General features: G+C 53.0%; 1 protein-coding gene across 1 annotated transcript in view; it reads right to left on the minus strand.

Moving 5' to 3' along the window:
- Nucleotides 1-1,711: 1,711 nt before the first annotated feature.
- TCERG1L (transcription elongation regulator 1 like) overlaps nt 1,712-20,074 on the minus strand; it is a 173,630-nt gene continuing 155,267 nt past the window's right edge. The window contains exons 10-12 of the mRNA XM_035020981.1: nt 10,058-10,147; nt 6,117-6,235; nt 1,712-1,868 (exon numbers count right to left, since the gene is read on the minus strand). Coding sequence (XP_034876872.1) covers nt 1,712-1,868; nt 6,117-6,235; nt 10,058-10,147 — 366 coding nt within the window. The remainder of the gene's footprint in view (nt 1,869-6,116; nt 6,236-10,057; nt 10,148-20,074) is intronic.

Consider the following 20,074-nt stretch of genomic DNA (forward strand, 5'->3'; position numbering starts at 1 on the left):
CCCCCCGGCCTGACATCTCTCGGGGTGCTGGGGCCCGGGCAGGCAGCAGCCACCCCGGCCTGACATCTCTCGGGTGCTGCTGGGCAGAGGGCATCCAGCGTGACACCGCCGCATGAGAGACTTCCCCGGCACACTGGGGTGGGGGGTTGTCCCAGCTTTCCCGGAGCCATGGCTGCACCTTGTCCAGCGAGCTCCCCATCTCTGCACGGGCAGGGGGGTCTCCTCCGTAGGTGCCTTTCTGAGCCCTGGGGCTAAGAGCTGTTGCTCACAGGTTCTCTGCAGTATCTATACTCGCTAGCCTCATTACTCCAATGCCCCATTATAACTAATAATTCTCTCCATTAAATTTCTCTGTTCTGGGCAACCCTCTCTGGTCCCCTCCCTCTTTGGGAGCTTTGTACTATCACTCAGTAAACTTTGCTTCACTGTCACTCAACAAACCTTGCTTTGCTGCCCACAAAAAAAAAAAAAAAAAAAATTGTTCAATTTACAAGGCAGTCTCTACTTCCAGACTGGAGCCTCATGGAGGGTCTGCCTCCTGGCGTCGGCCTCCTGCTCACGCCCTGGATGTCCAACCCATGGGGTCCTGGCTGGACCTGAGCGAGGCCCCAGCTCCCAGAACCAAAACAGAAGCTAAGCTCACAACCCTGGTGCCAAGCCCAGGGCGTGCCCCAGAGAGAGAACCCGCCTTGGCCAATTACATCCTAATATGTGTCATGGAAGTGTCCGCGGACCAGGCAGGCAGGTGAGAACTGGTATCAACATGCAGGGGGACAACTGCAGTCCCTCTGAAGAGATGCTCAGTAAACCACACGATAAATACGCAACGGTTTAGAGAACACGAGGAATTAGCTGGGGTGTTACCAACATGGCGCCACCCAGACCTGGCAGGTTGAAAAGCAAAATTTTTGTTTGTACTTACTCAGCCTTTATGTGTCCTCACAAACATTTTTATGAATCTTTCAAAACAGTGTCTTAGTTGACAATTTTGCTGCTAAGGACGGTGTCAGAAGTCTTCCCACAAAACCACACTGGTTTAAAATATTTATTAATTAAAAAAAATTTAAAATTCTTTTCATACAAAGATGATGAGAAAAATCTCATGCAGACTCTGGGCATACAACAAAAATAACTCAAATATTAATATGATGATTTTGTACAAAATAATTCCATTTTAAGTCGGACCTCCGACAGTGCAGCCGCCGTCTCCAGGCCCGGCGCCCCTCGGGGATGAGGCGATCCCCCTCAGGCTCCTGCAGGGGGTCCAGGGTCCACGTGTGGAAATGCTCACAGTTGTCACTATGACTGATGATGAATATCCTATTGCTACTACTCAGAACACGGGACCGAGACCTAACACATTCGCGTAAGGAGCTCAGAATCGAAGGAACGCACAAAAGTTTTCAGAAAAGTTTCAGATAATCGGCTCAACTCATGGAAACGCCAGGAGATGGTTATAGATGTTTCCGCTTGGTTACAAACCTGCAGTGGATTTATAATTTGTATATATTACAAGTAATTTGCATAATTAAAATAATTAAGGGAGCGACCTATCATGGCAATTAGAAATGCATCAAACTCGGAACGTCGTACAAAAGAGAGCTTCAATATGAAACAGTAATCCTCTGAGAACTGCGTGCAGTCCCCGCCCGGCGACCGTGCGGATACCCACACCCCCTCGCCGCGCCCCCTTATTGCACTCCTTACACACTCATCTCATTTTCCGTAGCCTGAGTCTGTTCTCCTTGTCCCGTTTCTTAAGAATAAGGATGAATTGGTTGAAAAAATGCTCCTGGTCCTTCTTTTTTTGAACAAGTCGAAACCTCTGATCCCGGCCATACTTCTCCGCAAACTCCTTAAATGTGGTCCTGAAAAACAAGAGCTTTCCTGAGACCCTCCCCTGCCCCGGGGGCGAGTTCGATGCTTCCTGAACACCACAGGCTGGCATCCCCTGAGGGGGCAGACAGCCCCTTCCACCAGACCTGGCTGTCGTTCCGCCACAGGGAGAGGACGTGGGGCAGGACGTGGGGCAGGTGGGGACAGGGCCGGGGACAGGGGCGGGACGTGGGGCAGGCCGGGGACAGGGGCGGGTCATGGGGCAGGTGGGGACAGGGTCGGGATGTGGGGCAGGCTGGGAACAGGGGCGGGTCGTGGGGCAGGTAACGGACTGAAGGCCGTAGCTGTGGGCCTCTCACACCTGCCCCGCCTCCTCCTCTACTGGCTTCACTTCCCAGGAAGGAGCGGCAGGATCCTGAGCCCACTGAACGCCCTTATGGCTGCATCTCACCCTCTGGAAGTGAGCCGGCTCTCCTGCCTCTTTGGCCTCCGTCACCCGGAGCTGGCCACCGCCCACCTGCGCCCACCACTGCCCTGGCCACATGGGTCCCCTGTTGTCCCTGGCTCTCATGCTCTCCCTTGCTTCTGCACGCACCGCCACTGGAAGTCAGCATGTCTTGTTCGGGGAACCTCGCCCTACAGAAAGGGTCCTTTACGGCCCTTGTCGTGGTCACCACCACAGTAAGCCCATTTACTCTGCCACTCCCCTCCATTGGCAGCATTGCTATCCACTTCGTTCCCCACTGAAAGTCCCGAATGTCTGGCCCAGTGGCCGGCGTGTAGACGTCCCCCAATATCAACCGAATGGATCCAGGGCTGTGGGGCCAGGGAGTCCGATACAAGGTCGGGCGGCTCACAGGGCAAGCTGGGGACGTCCCTTACAGGGACAAAGCGCACCATGGCGAGCACTGGGTCCCCGGGTCCCCCTCCTCCCTGGCTTGAGCTTGCAGCAGGGACAGGCCCCGGAGGGCTAAGCGGCAGGCGGCACCCGGGCTGCCCGTGCTCGGCCCACGGGACCCTCCGATTCCCCCATTTCTCTTCGCAGAGAACTTTATATTCCATGCGGACATTAAATTGTTGTATTGAATGGTTATAATATACTAGCTTTTTTAGACCCGAACAACAAGACTGCACGGACAGGGCTGTGAGGACTCAGATTCATCCCCTGTGGTCGCCAAGCTCCCTCTTCCTCCTCCAGTGTCACTGTCCCCCTGGTCACACGCTGGGGTCCTGCCTGCTCATGGGCTTCTCAGAAAGAAATCACTTCTCTCCTGTGCTCTCTTCCCTTCTTCCCTCTTTCCTCCTTGCTGTGGACGGAAGGCACTTGTCCCCCAGAATCATATGTTGACCTCTCCTAACCCCCAGGTACTGGTATCAGGAGGTGGGGCCCTAGGGATGAGGGTGGTGCCCCCATGATGGGGATGACAGCCCTTGCAAAAGGGACCCCAGATCGCCCCCTACTCCTTCCCCATGGGGGACACAGAGGGAAGACAGCTGTCTAGGGGCCAGGATGGGCCTCACCAGACCCCACACCACCAGAGCCCTGTTTTCGACTACCAGCCTCCAGAACTATGAGAAAGAATTCTGTGTTGCTTAAGGCCCCTGGTTTGTATTTGTAATTTGTTACGCAGCCTAAATGAACTAAGACCCCTTTTCCTTTCTTCCTTCCAAGATGAGAATTACAGGGGCTTGTTACTTTCTTCACTTGTGTGGGTAGCAGCCTAAGCATTTTCCAGTTAGGGGCTGGCAGAGTTCCTGTCTGCAAGGTCCTACTCTGGGCACTTCCAAAAAGAAGCATCCCTGGAAAGAAAGGGAGAGTTACAAATCCGTGGCCCCACAGCCATGCCCAAGGGGACAGCCTGGTTTCTGTTGGCCCTTGTGAACTGTCCAGTGGGCCTGGGGAGGCCCCTGAGTCATGGGCACAGCATCCCCATCTTCCCTCTGGCAGCTGGGGACACAGCCCACCTGTATGTGAGGGAGGGGGCCTTCAAGAAGGATCACAGAGTGCAGATCCCATAGCCTGGCCATCAGCCCAAGGAGAGGTCGCTTGTGGCTCCTGGCCCCATCCCAAGACCCCGAGAGCTGGGCAGGCTGGGGGCTGGCTCTGGGGCTGGCTCTGGGGCTGTGGGGACAGGGTCAGAGCTGCTGAGCTCTGAGAGGCTACCTCCAGGGACGCTCAGATGGCCTGTGCTTATTAGCTCACCTGGCCATCCAGGGTGCAGTGACTTGAACTGCACGATTCTACTAGGACGCCTAGGGGACAGTAGGAAGAGACGGTCAGGAAGTCAGAAAAAGTCTTGAAAATGTTGCAGAATCAGCCATTTTGACATAAAAATAGCTTAATAATCATAAAAGGACATATGCACTGTAGTCACTCATTTTCCCTGTGTGTGTGTGTGTGTGTGTGTGAGATCTTTCTCCTAATTGCTCAATGCATTCTGAATATTTTCTCCTTTGTCTTCATAATGGGAGGGGAAATGTGTTGGCTTATTGTTAATATTTCACCAATGGACAGACCAAGAATATTACCTAAATGTTGTTGATGATGATGTTGGTGATGGTGATGATGATGGTGGTGGTGATGATGATGATGATGGTGAAGGTGATGGTGATGGTGATGATGGTGATGGTGGTGATGATGGTGATGATGGTGAAGGTGATGGTGATGGTGATGGTGGTGATGATGGTGATGATGGTGATGATGCTGATGGTGGTGATGATGGTGATGATGATGGTGACGGTGATTATGGTGATGGTGATGATGGTGAAGGTGATGGTGATGATGCTGATGATGCTGATGGTGGTGATGATGGTGATGGTGGTGATGATGGTGATGGTGGTGATGATGATGATGGTGATGATGGTGATGGTGGTGTTGGTGATGGTGACGACAGGCATCCCCTTCACCAAGCTCCTTCCAGCTACCAGGCACTATGTTTGCTTCCCTGCCTGCTCCCCGCCCCCAGGAGCCTGCTGCAGCTGTCCTGCTGCAGATGAGGCCAGAAGCTCAGACAGGTGCAATGCCTCACCCCACTGCAGGGCCTAGGGGGGGCTGAGCAGGCTGTGCCCTGAGGCAGGGGCTCCAGACCAACTCCTCTCTCCTAGGGTCACCATGTGGGGGACACAGAAAAGCCAGTGTTCTCACCTCTAACAGTAGAAAATCACAATTTACAAATGTTTAGATGCACATTTGCTTTTCTAGATTAGCATTTTGTGATGGGGATAATTCATGCTACATTTTCTCCCATTCAGAAAATATCTGCCTTTTAAATACTTGCAGTTTTATAAGGACCATGTACCCAACATCCAATTACTTACTGACCAGAAGAACTAAACAATTATCGATCAAAATATGGGAGCCTGGGGTCTGCATTGAAAGCAACATCAATTAACATCTACTTAAAAAATAATGTTGCATTTATGCATTAGTTTTAAGACACTAATGCATAAATGTCCATTTAGACATGATATCCCAACCCTCAAATAAAAATAAACCAAAATCATTTTTGCTCATAAAAGTTATAGTTCTACACTTCATCTAAAACTAATGATGTAATGTATGGGGATTAACATAAGAATAAAAAAATAAATTAAAAAAAAGTTATAGTTCTATAACTCTAAAAGTGGTACATGTTCACTACTTTTTAAAATATCAGTCGATGAAAGCTAATTTTTAAGAACAGTTAAGTCCATGTGCTTTTCTAATTTCTGACGTCTAGTTTCCCACCGGTTTGCTTTATTTTGTGGGAGTAATGCCGGGTTATTTTAGGTGCATTTGGCAGCAAGTTTACTTGGCCCCTTTGCCCTGATGTGTGCACCTTCTGTCTACATCCCGGCCGACTGGGAAGGCGTCCGGAACCAATGGGGTTGGTGGGGTTTATGTTATGGCTGCTATCTGCTGTGTTCTGCATTTTAGTCTCTGATCCCTAGTTCTGAAGTTATACCTCCTCTCTGAGTGCTGACCTACTGATTAGTTATTAAGACCATGGAGTCGGGGCTGCCAGGCTGGAAAACCAGGCGGCGGGGCAGCAGAACGGAGAGACCGTGGCGCGGGTGGGGGGCGAAGGGCGTGGGTCGCTGCAGCCGCGGCGGGGCTGGAGGCTCACTCACCCACAACCCGCTGGGGAGGAGGCGGGCTTCCCTCCCCAGCGGGTCTCCGCTATTACACTTGTGCTGTCTAGGGCACATGAGGGTACGCGGTTTAAGGGAAACAGACTGTAAAAGCCCTCCTGCGGTCACGGGCAGATGTCCAGCCCTGGAGATTGTGTCTGTCTCCATACCTGGGTGACACTTTAGATTCCTCCAGAAGTTTTTTGAATTCTTCTTTGGCTAGCAGCAGTTTGCTTTTCTTTTCCTTGTACTCTTCTTTTATCCTTGTCTTGACAAACTGTTCAAATATCTTAAAACACACACACAAGAGAAGTATTACAAGGTTGCGCATCAGAAATGAAATCTTGGGTTTCAAACACCAACACAAAAGAACGGGGAGAGAGTCTGTGGTTACGCCTTTCTCTCCCGTAGCGGCTGGGGCTGAAGCCATAGCCTTTCAGTGAGGCACTCTCAGCCCCATGCGACAAGTGGCCAGAAAAGTCAGCCTGGGTCCTCACGAGGCGCCGTCTCGGGGCCACACACCGACGGAGCCCTGCCCGTGGAGGCGAGGGACGGGCGGCGGCAACCCTCCCCGGAGGCTGTGGGAGCCGCTGACGGTCCAGGCGCCTGGCTCTGCTGCCCCCGCGGTTCTGGGTTGGGAACACCGCGAGCAGCTCATACACTGGCCGACCGTCACAGCGCCGCTGGGAGTCCCAATAACACGTGAGATTGTGTAATTTCTTCTTGTCAGTTCCTACAGGAACGTAATTGGCATTTGGGTCTCCAAATGTGAGTTTACCTTTGTGAACACAAAGTTGACCTGGCATCTCTGGCTCCCCACCCTCTAATCCCCGAGAAGACCACCTGTGAGTGTGGGGCTCTGGTCATCAGGGGGCTCGTGCGGACACAGCAAGCCTGTCCTGGGGGGTCATGGAGCCTCCAGGTGAACACGCTTGACCCTCAGATACCACGCTAACCCCAGTCTGACAAGAAGTGGGTTTTGAAAGCTAACAGGAGAACCCCATTCCCTAGCCCAAAGGGTATGGGTATTGTCTGCCAGGCATCCATGCATCCGTGACTCCAGGACTGTATCTCTTGCAAACTGGCAGCCAACGTAGTCCCATGACACCGGGGGACCTGTCCGCAGTGGTCCCCGGAAGGATCCTCCCTCGCCAGGACGGAGGCGGCTCATTGTTCTAATATCAGAATGTTGTCATTTATAAACCAGAGCCTAAAGGAGGTGGAGACAGCTGTTTAATTAATAATGCTATCGGAGCCTCAAGAGCATTAAAAAGAAAATACTGGAGATAATTTACGTGTGCGTGCATAAATAAAAAGATCAATAAAAATTGCACATGTGATCATGGAAGGCCAATAAACAGCACTTCTGTACCAACCCAGTCAATGGCCGTGGCAGGCATTAGAGTCTGACCCGAGGGCTCTGGGGTGGGGGTCTTCCGCACGCCTGCCCTGGTGCGGGAGGCGCGATGTGCCCCCATGGCCACTGCAGGAGGGCGCTCACTGGCTTTCAGTAACCACAGGCTTATAGGGTTGCAAATACCAAATGCCACTCTCCTCTGGACGCTCAGCCTCAACAAGAAGCACCAGGAATAGGACTTAAACTGAAAGGGCGTGCATATATGTTAAAGTAAGAATAGGATCCGCACCTCCAAGGCAAGTGGTGTGAGTTGTCTTATAATTTAGACTCATAAAAAAGGTGAAGGAAGTGTTATTATCCAAATAAAAGCATGTGGCTCCATCATTAGCCAGAGTTTTGCTCTATTAACTTGAAATCTGGCCACAAGAAACCCTGCCTGCCTGAGGGGTCAGAGGCTGCGGGGAGACCTGCTTCTCGGATGCCTGAACCACTCACCCAGCGAACCCGATTTCTCTGCTCATCTTTGCTCTGTTGTTCTATTTATGCTGCTCTAATTTAATGTGGCAGGGTTTCTTCCCTCTTTGACAAATTATGCGACTTTCATTCAAAGTGGGGCATGGCTTTTTAAAAGAGATACCATCTACCATTACCTCCTTATGGAGTGATCTACCATAATAAAAAGGAAACACTATCTGTTACCATGGAGATGGGTCTGATGAGCACTGCCCGACCCCGACTCTGCTTGGGCTCAGTCACCTCCTTTGCAGCCCCCGGTGGTAGGACCGGGTTTTTGGATGGTCCAAATATTGCTTCCTTCAGCAGCACAGCGCCCATGAGCATGGGAACCACAACACTTCCCCTGGATCGCTGGCGGTTTGTCACCCACATATAGGCATTCAGTCGGAGGGCTCCTGGTGCTGCGTGCCTGGGCTCCCAGCGAGGCCACTCCCCGCATTTCCTCATCGGGCCTTGGGGCAAGCTGCAGGCTGGTGACACAGGCCTGCAGTGTCCTCGGGGTGGCTTCCCGGGGTGTTTGAGGGAGTTCTTGGTGTGAGCTGACATTCCAGTCCGACCAGTCTGCAGAGTGCACGTGCAGGTGCGGGCCTGAGGTCCCAGCCCGGGCGGGCGGGCACCGGCTGCTGTGGCCAGAAGTATAGCTCGGCAGCGCCGCCCACCCGGGTCAAGAGGAACCTGCTCAACACAACAGCCCCCTGAGCCCGGTGTATGCTACGCACTCAGGGACGGGATGTAAGCGTGAGATCATAAACGGGCCTGTTCTCTGAGGCTCGGGCGGGGAGCCTCACTTCCTCCTCTTCCTTCAAAGGGCTAATGGTCTCTCAAAACCCCCATGAACTGGAGAGGACAGCGCGGACCGCGACGGCGGTGAAAGCAGTCTACAGATGTGCTGACGGTCCGCAGATGTTAGCAAGCACGCGGGTCTGCACCGCGGCGGGAAAACAAGCAAGCTTCTCCGCGTGGTCATAGTCGAGGAGTCGGACTTTCTGGTCTTTAATATTGCAACAAAAGGGTGAAATATGACCTACGATTAAAGCCTGCAGTTTTCTTTGGAGTCTATGTAGATAATCTAACCTCGTCTGACTCTGTAACCTTTTTTTTGCTTTTTTTTTTTTTTTTTTTTGCTAACACATTTCACACATTTTCAAATGTTTCTGGAAAATACAGCTCAGATGGAATGCAGCAAAAGGATCATTAATTTTAAGTTCGTGAAAGAGCCACGTTCTGTATTCTACTGTGGCCAATCTAGGACCATCTCAACCATGAGCCTGCACCGGGGGGAAGGGGGTTCTGCCATTGCCAGGACCGTCAGGGTCCGCAGGCCCGAGGCTCTGCCTGGATGGCCCTTCCCTGATCGTCCCAGCACGTGCTTGAAGGAACTTCATGCCACAACAGAATGCAACATTAAATAGCCCTTTCTGGCCCTGGCCCAGGCCTTCCCAGACTCTGCGGTGTGACCGTGCAGGCCGTGGTGACTGAGCCCACCACTGAGATGACTCTTGGGCCTTCTCTGTTTTCAGTGGCCGTTCTTGATGACCCACTCTCCATGTGCATCACTTCGTACTCCGAGGGCAGAGGGAGGGAGAGGTGGGACTGGCACAGGAACCAGAGAGAAGGAAATCCGGATCTTCTGCAACTGATGTCAGGGCCCTTCTGTCCAGGCTCCAGGGACCACCCAGATCCCGGAGGGCTGTGCAAGCTTGCACCTCATGGCCTCAGCTCCTCCCCTGGCAGTCAGCACCACCCATCCTCTGTCTGCCTCATCTGGGAAGCAGTACTGGCTCCGTGACCTGCTTTGTCAACAAGCCCGGCCAGAGCCGTCAGGTGAAGCTGTCCTCTGACCCCTTCCTGCGCTTTCTGGGGACCCGCTTTCTAGAACTTGCATCTCATACATGTGCTCCTACCGTTCCCTGGGCCCTCTTCTCCTTCAGTGTTATCATATAAGACCTTAAGTCTTCTGAACACACTCATCCAGGGTGTGGCCAGGGTCCCCAGCATGTGCCTTCTCATGTCTGAATGGGAGGATCTGTCCTATGGGGTCACCACCAGATGGTTCGCTAGGAACAGTTAGGGATGGCTTCCTCTGTCCCGGTCACAGGTGAGCGTGCACCCCGTCTGCAGCCTTCCCCCTGACAACAGGCACTCGACAGTCATCTGTGCATCAGCAAGCACCTCGGGGGTGTGCCACGCTGGTGCTGTGCGTGCAGAGCCCGCCACCACGCCTCGCCCCCGCGTTACCTGTTTCCGCTCCTCAGAGTTCAGCAGGAGGTAGCGTGGATCAAACACGATTTTATGTAATTCTTTCTCCCAGGTAGAAAACGCTGACACCTGAAGAAAGATATTCAATAGAGTTGCTTTTAGCATCTAAGGCTGAGCCTGAACTCCTGCTGAAATGATCAGTGGTGGAAAACAGCGTTAAGGTACCATGGGCTCAGTGACACAGCTTGTATGGAAGCCTTACGCACGTCCACCTCTCTAGGAAATCGATACTTGGAGCATTCGAAAATTTAATTTCTACACTCATGACACTATTTCTTCCTTGGATTTCTTCCAGGGCCATGTGCCTCTGATCTGAAGCCCCGGTTATGTACGGGGAGCTGGGGCATTCTGGAATGTCACATCTTGAAAGCAGAAGTGTTTGTGAGAATTTTCAGAACACCGAGGGCCATGACAGGGGGCAACTTCTTGCCAATAGTCTGAGTTTAGCATAATTTTAGTTGATTTTTAAATCAATATTTAAACCTTTTAGGTAGGTCATTTTTTTAAACACACTATTTTACTTTACAATAGTTTTAGATTTACGGAAAAGTTACAAGAATATTACAAGGTGACACGTCCTACCCAGTTTCCCATACTCTTAACACCTTACATTGGTATGTACGCTAGATTCGTCTACACTATTGTTAACCAAGGTCCACACTTCAGACTTCTTTAGTTTTAACCTAGGTTTGTTTTTCTTGCTAGGGTCCCACCCAGGACACCACATGACAGCATCGCATCTCCTGAGGCCCCTCTGGGCTCTGACCGTTTCTAGACTTTCCCTGCTGTTTTGACCTTAATGGTTTTGAGGAGTGCTTGGCCAGGTGTGTTGTAAGATGCCCCTCTACTGGATTGATCCCAGCTTTGCTCATGATTAGTCGGGGGTTCTGGGTTCTGGGGGAAGACGCCCCTCTACTGGACTGATCTCAGCTTTGCTCATTAGTCAGGGGTTCTGGGTTCTGGGGGAAGATGCCCCTCTACTAGACTCATCTCAGCTTTGCTCATGATTAATCGGGGGTTCTGGGTTCTGGGGGAAGATGCCCCTCTACTAGACTCATCTCAGCTTTGCTCGATTAGTCGGGGGTTCTTGGTTCTGGGGGAGGAGCCCAGAGCCAGGTGCCACTTCACCACAACCCCTCAAGGTACTTACTGTCACCATGACTTCCGGCAGGTCGGAGTTGGCCCCAGCCTCCTGGCTGAGGTTGCACTCCCCGGATCTGTCCTCCACAAATTTACTCTCTGTCCCTGTTCCGTGCTGTGCTACTGGGTGGGGAGTCACTTTGTGCAACCCACACTCAGGGCTACATTCCACCTCTTGGGGGAGTACGTATCCAAATATAGCTTATTTGGAATTTTGAATGGGATGTTCACCCATTCTCTCACATTTACTTCTTTACTCCATCACTTACATGTACCACCACACACTCATGGCTATTTATTCATAATCTGGGTGATAATTCAATATGACTTTATGCTTTTGCTGAAATGGTTCCAGCTTTGGCCATGGGGAGCTTTGCTGCCTGACTCCTGTGTTCCTTTGGCTACCCCATCATTTTGGGGTGGGGCACTTCCGTATTTCCTGGAACTTCAGGGTACTCCAGCCTTGTCTCGTGTCTCTCCTGCCTCAGCCCTAGAATCAGACAATTCTCTGGGAATCCCAGTTCCTCCTGTTGCAGGATGAATCAGACACCGTGATCTTGGGCTGAGTGTGCCCGTTGCTGTGGGATGTGCAGCTTCTAGCTTCTCCCCGCTGACAGAGCAAGGAAATGTTTAAGTCATTTACAAAATAATGTATTCACTTAAAAACACTGACTAAATATTGACTCTGCATTAGGCTCCGTGCTGCATGCTGAGGACTCAGAGGAAGTCAGGCTCCCCGACACCAAAAAGCCCACGGTCTGGGCTCAGGTGGATAAATAAGCTAATAGTCTCCTGGGAGGCACCTGGGCCACAGCGGAGACGTGCCTGGGCGCTGAGGGGTCCCTCCACCAGCCTGGGGATGAGTCTCCAGAGCAGCGACTTTTCTGGAACGTGGACACTCATCGAGCTCCTGAAGGGATGGGAGCACATCTGGAAGGGGCTATCTGGGGTGAAAAGGCGACGTTCCTGAGCTGGGGGAATGTGGGAGCTGCAGGAGGGAGCAGGGCTGGGGGTGAAGGAGCCCAGGAGGAGCTGGGAAGAGGTGGGAGAGTCCCAGGCAGACTGAGGAAGCTGTGCCTTATCTCGAGAGCCACAGTCCCATGTCACGTGCATGTTAGGAAGGGCTACTCTGGGGCCTGGGTGGGAAATGAGCCCCTGGGCAAGAGGAGAGGGGATGCTAACAGGCAGCTTACAGCCCATTCACCCTCTTATTTTGCACACGTTAAAGTATTCCCGGGAGAGATACTATTTTAAGGTGCTTTACTTGGTACAGCATAATGTATAGTTTTTTTTGTTTTTTTTTTTTTTAACTGACACTTTCTATCTCTCCTAATAAAAATCAAGCCCCCTTTTTAATATTCATGAGCTCTGTTCTTGGGCAGGATGACCCAGGTTCCACGCAGAGACTTTCTTCCAAGGACTGAGAACATGATAAAATGTGGGCACTGGGGCAGGGATTCCCTGGGGAAGCGTCCAGGCCGACTGACCCCAGGGTTCTCTGGCTCCTGACCACAGTGGTGTTAGGGCGGCTACGGAGAGACATTGGGGGCAACCTCAACTCAGCCCGCACCCCTGGTAGGGACCGCAGTGGACACCCCGTCTCAGCTCGCTAGTGAAGGCACAGTGTGGTTTAGAATTGATGTGTTGAGGGTTTTTGGAGTTCTAGATGTATAATGCAATCATTCTTTAAAAATTAATAATATATGGTTGGCTCCAGAGGAATTTTCAGTCTGTGTGTGAGGCAAGAGAGCTATCTCTGCAATGACTGTAATTTAGGACGACAGAACAGTCCCGTCACATCACCTGAGATCCACGCTGACAGGTGCTGTTCAAGTTCAGAGAACGGTGGCCGTGGTGGACAGAGGCACAGCCAGGCGTGGGACCCGGGCTGGGAGTCAGAGCAGAAGGGGAGGATGGACAGCCGTGCGTGGAACGGGGCCCTTCACTGCCTACAGGGGGCACAGCCTTGTCCACGAGACCCAGCTGTTCCCAGAGGACTCCCGAGAACTGCAGTTAGGATGGACCATGAGAATCGCTTCTGATGAAAGCCTGACCTCGTGGGCCTGGGCCTCCCATGTTCCCAAGATCAAGTCTTGGGTGGGAAGCTCACTCCACGGGACAGGGATGGAGGCCTCCCCTCTTTTGCTGAGCCAGCAGGAGCCATTCTCAGCCCCAAGGCCACCAGTGTTCCCTGCCACGGCCCTTCTACGCCAGCGTGGCTTGCTTCTACAGAGCCGGCGGGAGAAACTGCGTTTAAGACTTGTAACGTCCTGTAATGTCCTCATGGAGTGACCCACCATCCTATTCACCGGCCTGCCCATTCCCGAGGGAGGGGGTTATTCTGGGGTGCGCCCTGGGGGCGGGGACCTTGGGGCTGCCTTAGGATCCCGCCGCCTCGCCAGGTCCCAGGACTAAGCACGCGGCTACTTGTCTCTCAGTCTAGCCTGCGCTTCTTGGACTCCGGCATTCCCACACGGTTGGCCCCTTGAGCAGTGGGATTCCCTAGCCAATTTCAGACCCGTCCCTGCAGAGCACAGCATCCTCTGCAGCCTGGCTGGGTCCTGTGCCCGTTCTGTGTCCTCTGCAGGCCTGGGCTCTGTGTGCCCCCTATCAGCTCCTGTCGTCTGTAATCCCGGACTCGTGTGAGCACCTGGGCGAGCCGGCCACCAGGAGACGCGGCTCCCCTGGGAGGGCTGGATCTCTGCCGCCCTGGAGCGCTCCCTGGGGTGCTGTCCCAGGCTGGGCCATCTGCCTCTCCTCAGCACTCCTGCACAATCTTTATTTCGGCCACCCTGCGGCGTCCCCGCCCTGCCTGGGGCAGCATTGCGGGCACGGACTCGACGGGTCACCATGGCACCATGACCCTGCCTTCCTCCCCTGCGCGGCCTCCCGCACCTCGCGTCCCTCCAGCGCACGCGCTCCCCTCACTGTCTCTAGGGCCTGAGCTGCTATCTGTTTCCTGCCGTCTACACAGTGGAGCCCGCGGGGCTGGTGGTTTAAGACACACACACAGTGAGGGTGCGATAGCAGGCTGCAGCCAGGGCGCCCGTCCCGAACCCCAGCAGACACTGCCGTAACCCGAAACTGTGGGCCAGCATGGACCTCCGGGCGGGGGACGGAGGGGCACATGGCTGCTGGCTTGGGGGTGTCCCCGTGTGGCATGTCTGGAGGATGGCAGGTGGCAGGGGAATCGGCACCCTCTTGCGGCCGCGCGAGCCAGGCCCTCGTCTTCCAGCGCTTGTCAATGTGCTCTCCGGGAAAATAACCTGGTTTGGAAACGCCAATGAGTCCTGCTGGAACTAGCTGCAAATGGCCCCTCGCCACTGCTCGTGGACGTGGTCATCTCGTGCCTGCACTATCTCGATGTTCTCCTAATTGCTCCATTTCTTGAGCTCTCAGACTGGCCGGCCGTTCACCCAGGGCCCCCGTGGCCTCCCAGCTGCTCTCCGGCTTCAGTGTGGGGGCTCCCTCGCCGGCTGAGCTCTGAGCTTCCCTGAACACCCACCCCAGCCGGCAGGGTCTCCAGGGGTGCCCCGTGCTCAATGGCTGCCTCTTCTACCTGTTGGGCACAGGCGAGGCTGACCCCCCGTCAAAGCCCAGTGAAGGTGACCACAGTCTTCTGGACAAAGAAATATCTCCGGATGAGACTGGTTCTGACCTCAGCCCCAGCTGCACCAAAGTCTCTCTGCAAGCTGAGGAAAAGGGTCTTGCGTTGGGTTCTGGCTGGAACCTGAGATGACACGTGGGCTCGGGGAGGTCGTGACGACCAGAAAGGCCCCCACGGGCAGGGCGCCCTGAAGGAAAGAGGCAGATGCTGCTTTTATCCTCAAAGCCAAAGGCCACTCTGAGCATCTGTCAATCACTGGATCACAGAACAGCCAGGGACCGAAGGGCCAGGGGAAGGGAGGAAGGCTGCCGAGGATGGGTCCTGCCTGCCCCGAGCGCCGGCGGGCCGGACAGCATGTGCTGGGCACACTTGGGTAGCGCCCGGGCAGCCGGTGAGCCAGGCAGGGCTGCAGATGTGACTGAGTCTGTCTGTCATCGGCACCATCCTTGTTGCCTCTCGCCGGCTCAGTTGGGGTTCCACCCCCAGCGGCTGCCGTCTGGGCTCAGGAACACGGCTGGGCGACCTCGGGGTCTCAGGGGGCCTCATCTCCAGCTCATACACAAATGCACGTACTTTAGAAGCTAATGTTTTTGCCCAAATTTGACTCTCAGCCATGCTGTATTTACTCTTTCCTTGCTGTGTGTTTGTCAGTGGTGACACAGAATCCGGAGCGTGGGCTGTTCATCATTAGGGCAGCTTTTTCCTCCGGTTTCCATGGCTTCCCTGCCCCGTGGAAGGCAGCGATCTCTCTCAATCATGCTCACAGCTCTGCGACAAGAGGTCCGGCCTCTGGGACGTGGGCCCCACAGCCGTGGCCAGCGCGCTCTTGTGTTCAGGCTGCTCTGGCCCAGGGCCCACAGGACAGCTCCGCGGGCCGTCTCAGCGTAGAGACGCGAGTGAAGCTCCTGGAGAACGCTCCCTTCCGTGACACAAAAACAAGAAAAACTGGCGAGCGAGACTGCTCACCGGCATGTGGGGGCAGCCCGTGCTTAGAGCTGCCCGAAGAGGGGGCCGGGCTGGGCATCGGGGACCTGCCGTCGGTCCCTGGCCACTGGCAGGGCCCCACGCTTGGCCATCCCCAGCACCCTGGCCTCAGGGACATTAACCAACCTCTGTTGGGGGAAGCAGCAGGCCTCTCTCACCAGGATGGAGGGAGGTGGGGAGCAGGTGCAGGGCTCTGAGGGGCACCGAAGCCACTGGGTACAGGTGGATGTGGTGCTTGGTCAGCCATGCCAGAGACCCAGCGGCCCCTGAAGAAGGTTCAGGAACCTCCCTCCGGCCTGAGCCCACCCACCTCTGCCTCCAGGACCAGCGGCTGGAGACGTGGGCCCCTTGTTTGGGAGTTTGTCCCGCTTTGCCAGCCAGCTTGTCCAGCTCCCCTCCCACACTGGCCTCGACACCGCCCAGGATCCTCCATCCCCAGCTCCGCCAGACCCCGCCTGAGCCCAGACGTCCCCACTCCACCCACAACTCCCCCTCCAGGACTTGCCCCTCCCCACAGCCCAGGCCCCCACAGCCATCGCCCACAAACCTCATGGCACCGGGTCCTGTGGACGAGTTTCAGTTCTGAAATCTGCATCGCCGTCCTCCGTCCCTGCTCTCCTGCCAGCTCCCGCGGGCTCAGGCTGATAACAAATGCCATGTTCCTTGTAATTAGCACTTATACCATTCCCTTCTTTACCCAATTTCCTGTGAGGCATGGATTCTGGAATTCCTGACGACTGAAGGCAGCTCGGGCAGCTGGAAGGGTGAGGGGTGCTCCTTGCTCATCCTCGACGGTGACGCTCATAGGATTTTACCAATTTCAGCTTCTTTCTTCTATTTTGATAGATACATAGAATTGTATGCTGTCATCCCAACAACATCCTCCGCGGATTTAATTTATGTTTGAGGGTTACTTTCACCTTAGGGATAGACAGAATCCCATTCCGGCAATGAGAGTGGGTGGTCCACTGTCCTCCTCAAGGGCATCTCCACGATGAGAACATGACATCATCACTAATAAAATACCATCTGAAGACCCGGATCGCCATGGGCCATGGCGGTCCGTTCAGGAAAGGGGAACCACACCATTGAAGCCGAGACAAAACGTAAACCCAAGGAAACGAACAATGCAGTTCAAAAAATAATAAATATTTACAGTCCTCACTCATCAGGCTGGGTGTGCTGGCAAACACACCCTCGGGAACTCTCAAACGTGGCCACCAGAAGAGTACACCGCATGAAAATGACTTTTCTCAAAGCAATTTGGTAAGAGAGGCCAAATGTTTACAGCCTGTAGGAAACAATCCTACATACACAGAGTTCACGTGTCAACATGATCATCGGGGTGTTATTTAAAATAGCAAATTTGGAGAATACGAGCAATGAATGAAAATGCAGGATTTCTGAACTGAGAATGAATTGAATATCATGACCTCATCTAAAATGCTTTCCAAAGGTTGATACTGACACTTTAAAAAAATGCTTAAAAAGAGAAAACAGTATACAAATTTATAAGTCAAGGTTGAGCTTCATAAAATCGACCATGTTAAACAAAATAATTTGGTCGAGCCACGTTCAATTACATTCAATCCTGGTTATACTATAAGACAAAGATATTTATGATTGAGATCTTAAAATCTATTTTTAGAAAGACTGGAAAGAAATGTACCTCACTGATGAAAATAATTCTCTCTTAGGATAGGATTTGGGGTGACTTTGTTCATTGAGACTTTTGTTTTGCAAATTTTCTTTTACAGCATATATGACTTGCACAGCACAATTGTGTGTTATCCGTGGTACTCCGTGTGCCCTGCGAGATCTGAAGAGTTGCCATAGGAACACGGGGCCACTCAGCTCCCCAAGGAGCGCAGAGTCACCGCGTGGAGCAGACTGCAGGTGCACTGGCCCCGCCTCCGGGGCCATGACGGGCTGCTGGTACGTGAGGACGACCGAGCCATTCAGGATGTGTCCTGCCCCAAGGTCCAGCTACAGCTCCAGAGAGGCAAAGCCATCTGCATGTCCACGGGAAGGGGGACCTCAGAAGTCAGGGAGCGAGGTGGGCCTTCTAGCTACAGGGAGAAGCCCCCCCCCCCTCACTGCCCTGTTGGTAGGAAGACAGCTAATACTGTTACTTGCTCCCAACAGCCTCATGATGGACACCTGTCTTAGTGCAGAGACAGACTGGTATGGCCCGGTGGGCATGTGCATGCAGCCCGTGAGCTCCTCTTTCTAACAGACTCGGATCACCTGTATAGACAGCCACAGGGCCAGCCAGCCTCCCCGAGGCCACCCACTGCAGGGAAGCTGGCCAAGGGTTCCCCGCAGAGGGACCCCAGAGAGCACAGCAGGTGCAGGGCCTAGAGTCCCCGGAACAAGATCCAGGGCTCTCCAAAGGTCTTCCTTTCTTGGCCCCTGGTAAAGCCATTCCTGCTCCTGAGGGATACGAGGCAGGAGGAAGAAGTTCTCAATAAAGTGTTTCTAATACATTTATCTAAATAGGTGGGATCACATGAACAATCTGCTATCCAATTAAACCTGCCCCTTCATAGGCTGAGTTTTGTTTTTTTTTTAAGGCTCTATTGTGGTTTATATAGTAAAACAAAATAAAAATAAAACTTTCCCTGAGCCATGAGACCTACTACAAAACCACAAAGCCGAAGGCCCCTTCCCAATCCATAATCCCCATGGAGTGCCCCAAACCATGCCCTCCTTAAACTACTGGAAACCTGCAGGAACTGGCTCCATCATTCTGTAAGTACATGACTTTCTGGATGGAAACATTGAACAAATGCAATAAAAAATCTTATTAATCACTCAGTCCATGAAAAAAGTGACCTTTCTGTGCCTCATTTTTAAGCAACTAGAAATGTTATGGGCTTAGCTATCAAATTCTCTTGAGCATGAATAACTTATAAAATCTGCTGTCATATTTTATAAAGTCAAAAAGTCATAAATGGTGGCATTGCTTTATGACATCAGCAGTAAATTCAAATTGATCTTTTCTATTCATCAACTGTGTGTGGGCTTCTTCTGAAATTCTCCTAAAATAGGGGTTCAGGCTTTACCCCCAGACTCTTTTTCCCAGGGGAAACTCAGAACTCCAGGGTAGTGCTTTATATTTCCACATTGTTTTTGCCGATTCTCATCTACATAAGATTCTCACATAGAAACATCTAAGAATCAAAGAGAATCACCCACCTCAATGAGGCAAGAATGCACTGAAAATCTCATTATTAAAACTGCTCAACGAAGGCCATTGGGATAAATTCAAGAAGCCATACAGACCTGGCTTGCCAGCAGGAAGGTGGACGTCTCAGGCAGCCTTAAGCTCCCATGGGGGTTAGTTTGATACTGTGCTGGTGAGCGGGGCCTGGTTGGTTTCCAAAACAAAGAGATGGGCAATGTAGGCATTATAAAGATGAAATGAATGCTTGCTTCTATTTCTTGAAGGCTCCTAATGCCATCATGTCTCCTGCTGGCTGATTCAACTGGAACAGACTGGCCAGGTCGATTCAAACACTCAGAAATACACATATTTTGGCACATGACAAGGGCAGAGAACCACCTGCATGTCCATCAACACCTAATGAGGACCAAGGCAAACCTCAGGAGCAACCAGGTCAGTGGCTCTCCAGGACAGAGCAGCTTCTTTGGGTGATTTTGTGGAGAGACTATGCTTTATCACTTCTCAGGAGTAATGCCACAGACCTGTCCTGCAGCTGCCTGGGGGCAACGTGAGGGTGGAGAGGAAGAGGGGATGGTAGGTGCTACAGCAGATCAGCCCCTGCGTCGCGGGCTCTGTGGGCCCACTCCAGGGTCAGCACCGGCCCGGGGCCATGAAGCTTGTCATCTATGCGCACAGACTGCCCTGTGTGGGTTCCTTCCAGCACCTCTGTGCTACTTGGGCATCAGTGTTAATTTAGCCTTCGCACATTGCCTTGCAGTTTCGAGTTCATGAGTCTAGTTCTCCTTCCAGTCCCTCATGGCCGAGGGCTGTATTTCAGTTTTAAGTGGATAACAAGCTGGAGCGATGCAGTCATCAACACTCACGGTGCACAGGAAGAGAGCTCTGCCACAGCTGGACCGCCTCTGTCCTACCGTCCCAGCTTCCCTGCACCCCCAGGGCCTCCCGCCAGCCCGACTCTGGGGCTCCCTGCTCCACCCCCTGCTCTGGGGGGAGTGGGGTCTTCATGACACCTGGCCACAGAGCCCCCTGCACCTGCTGGGAGGGGCCGGCCCAGCCAGGGGCAGCCTGGGGGTGGCTG

Source organism: Mirounga leonina, unplaced genomic scaffold, assembly GCF_011800145.1.
Source record: "Mirounga leonina isolate KUSES-001 unplaced genomic scaffold, KU_Mleo_1.0 Mir_114, whole genome shotgun sequence".
NCBI classification, from domain to species: Eukaryota; Metazoa; Chordata; class Mammalia; order Carnivora; family Phocidae; genus Mirounga; species Mirounga leonina.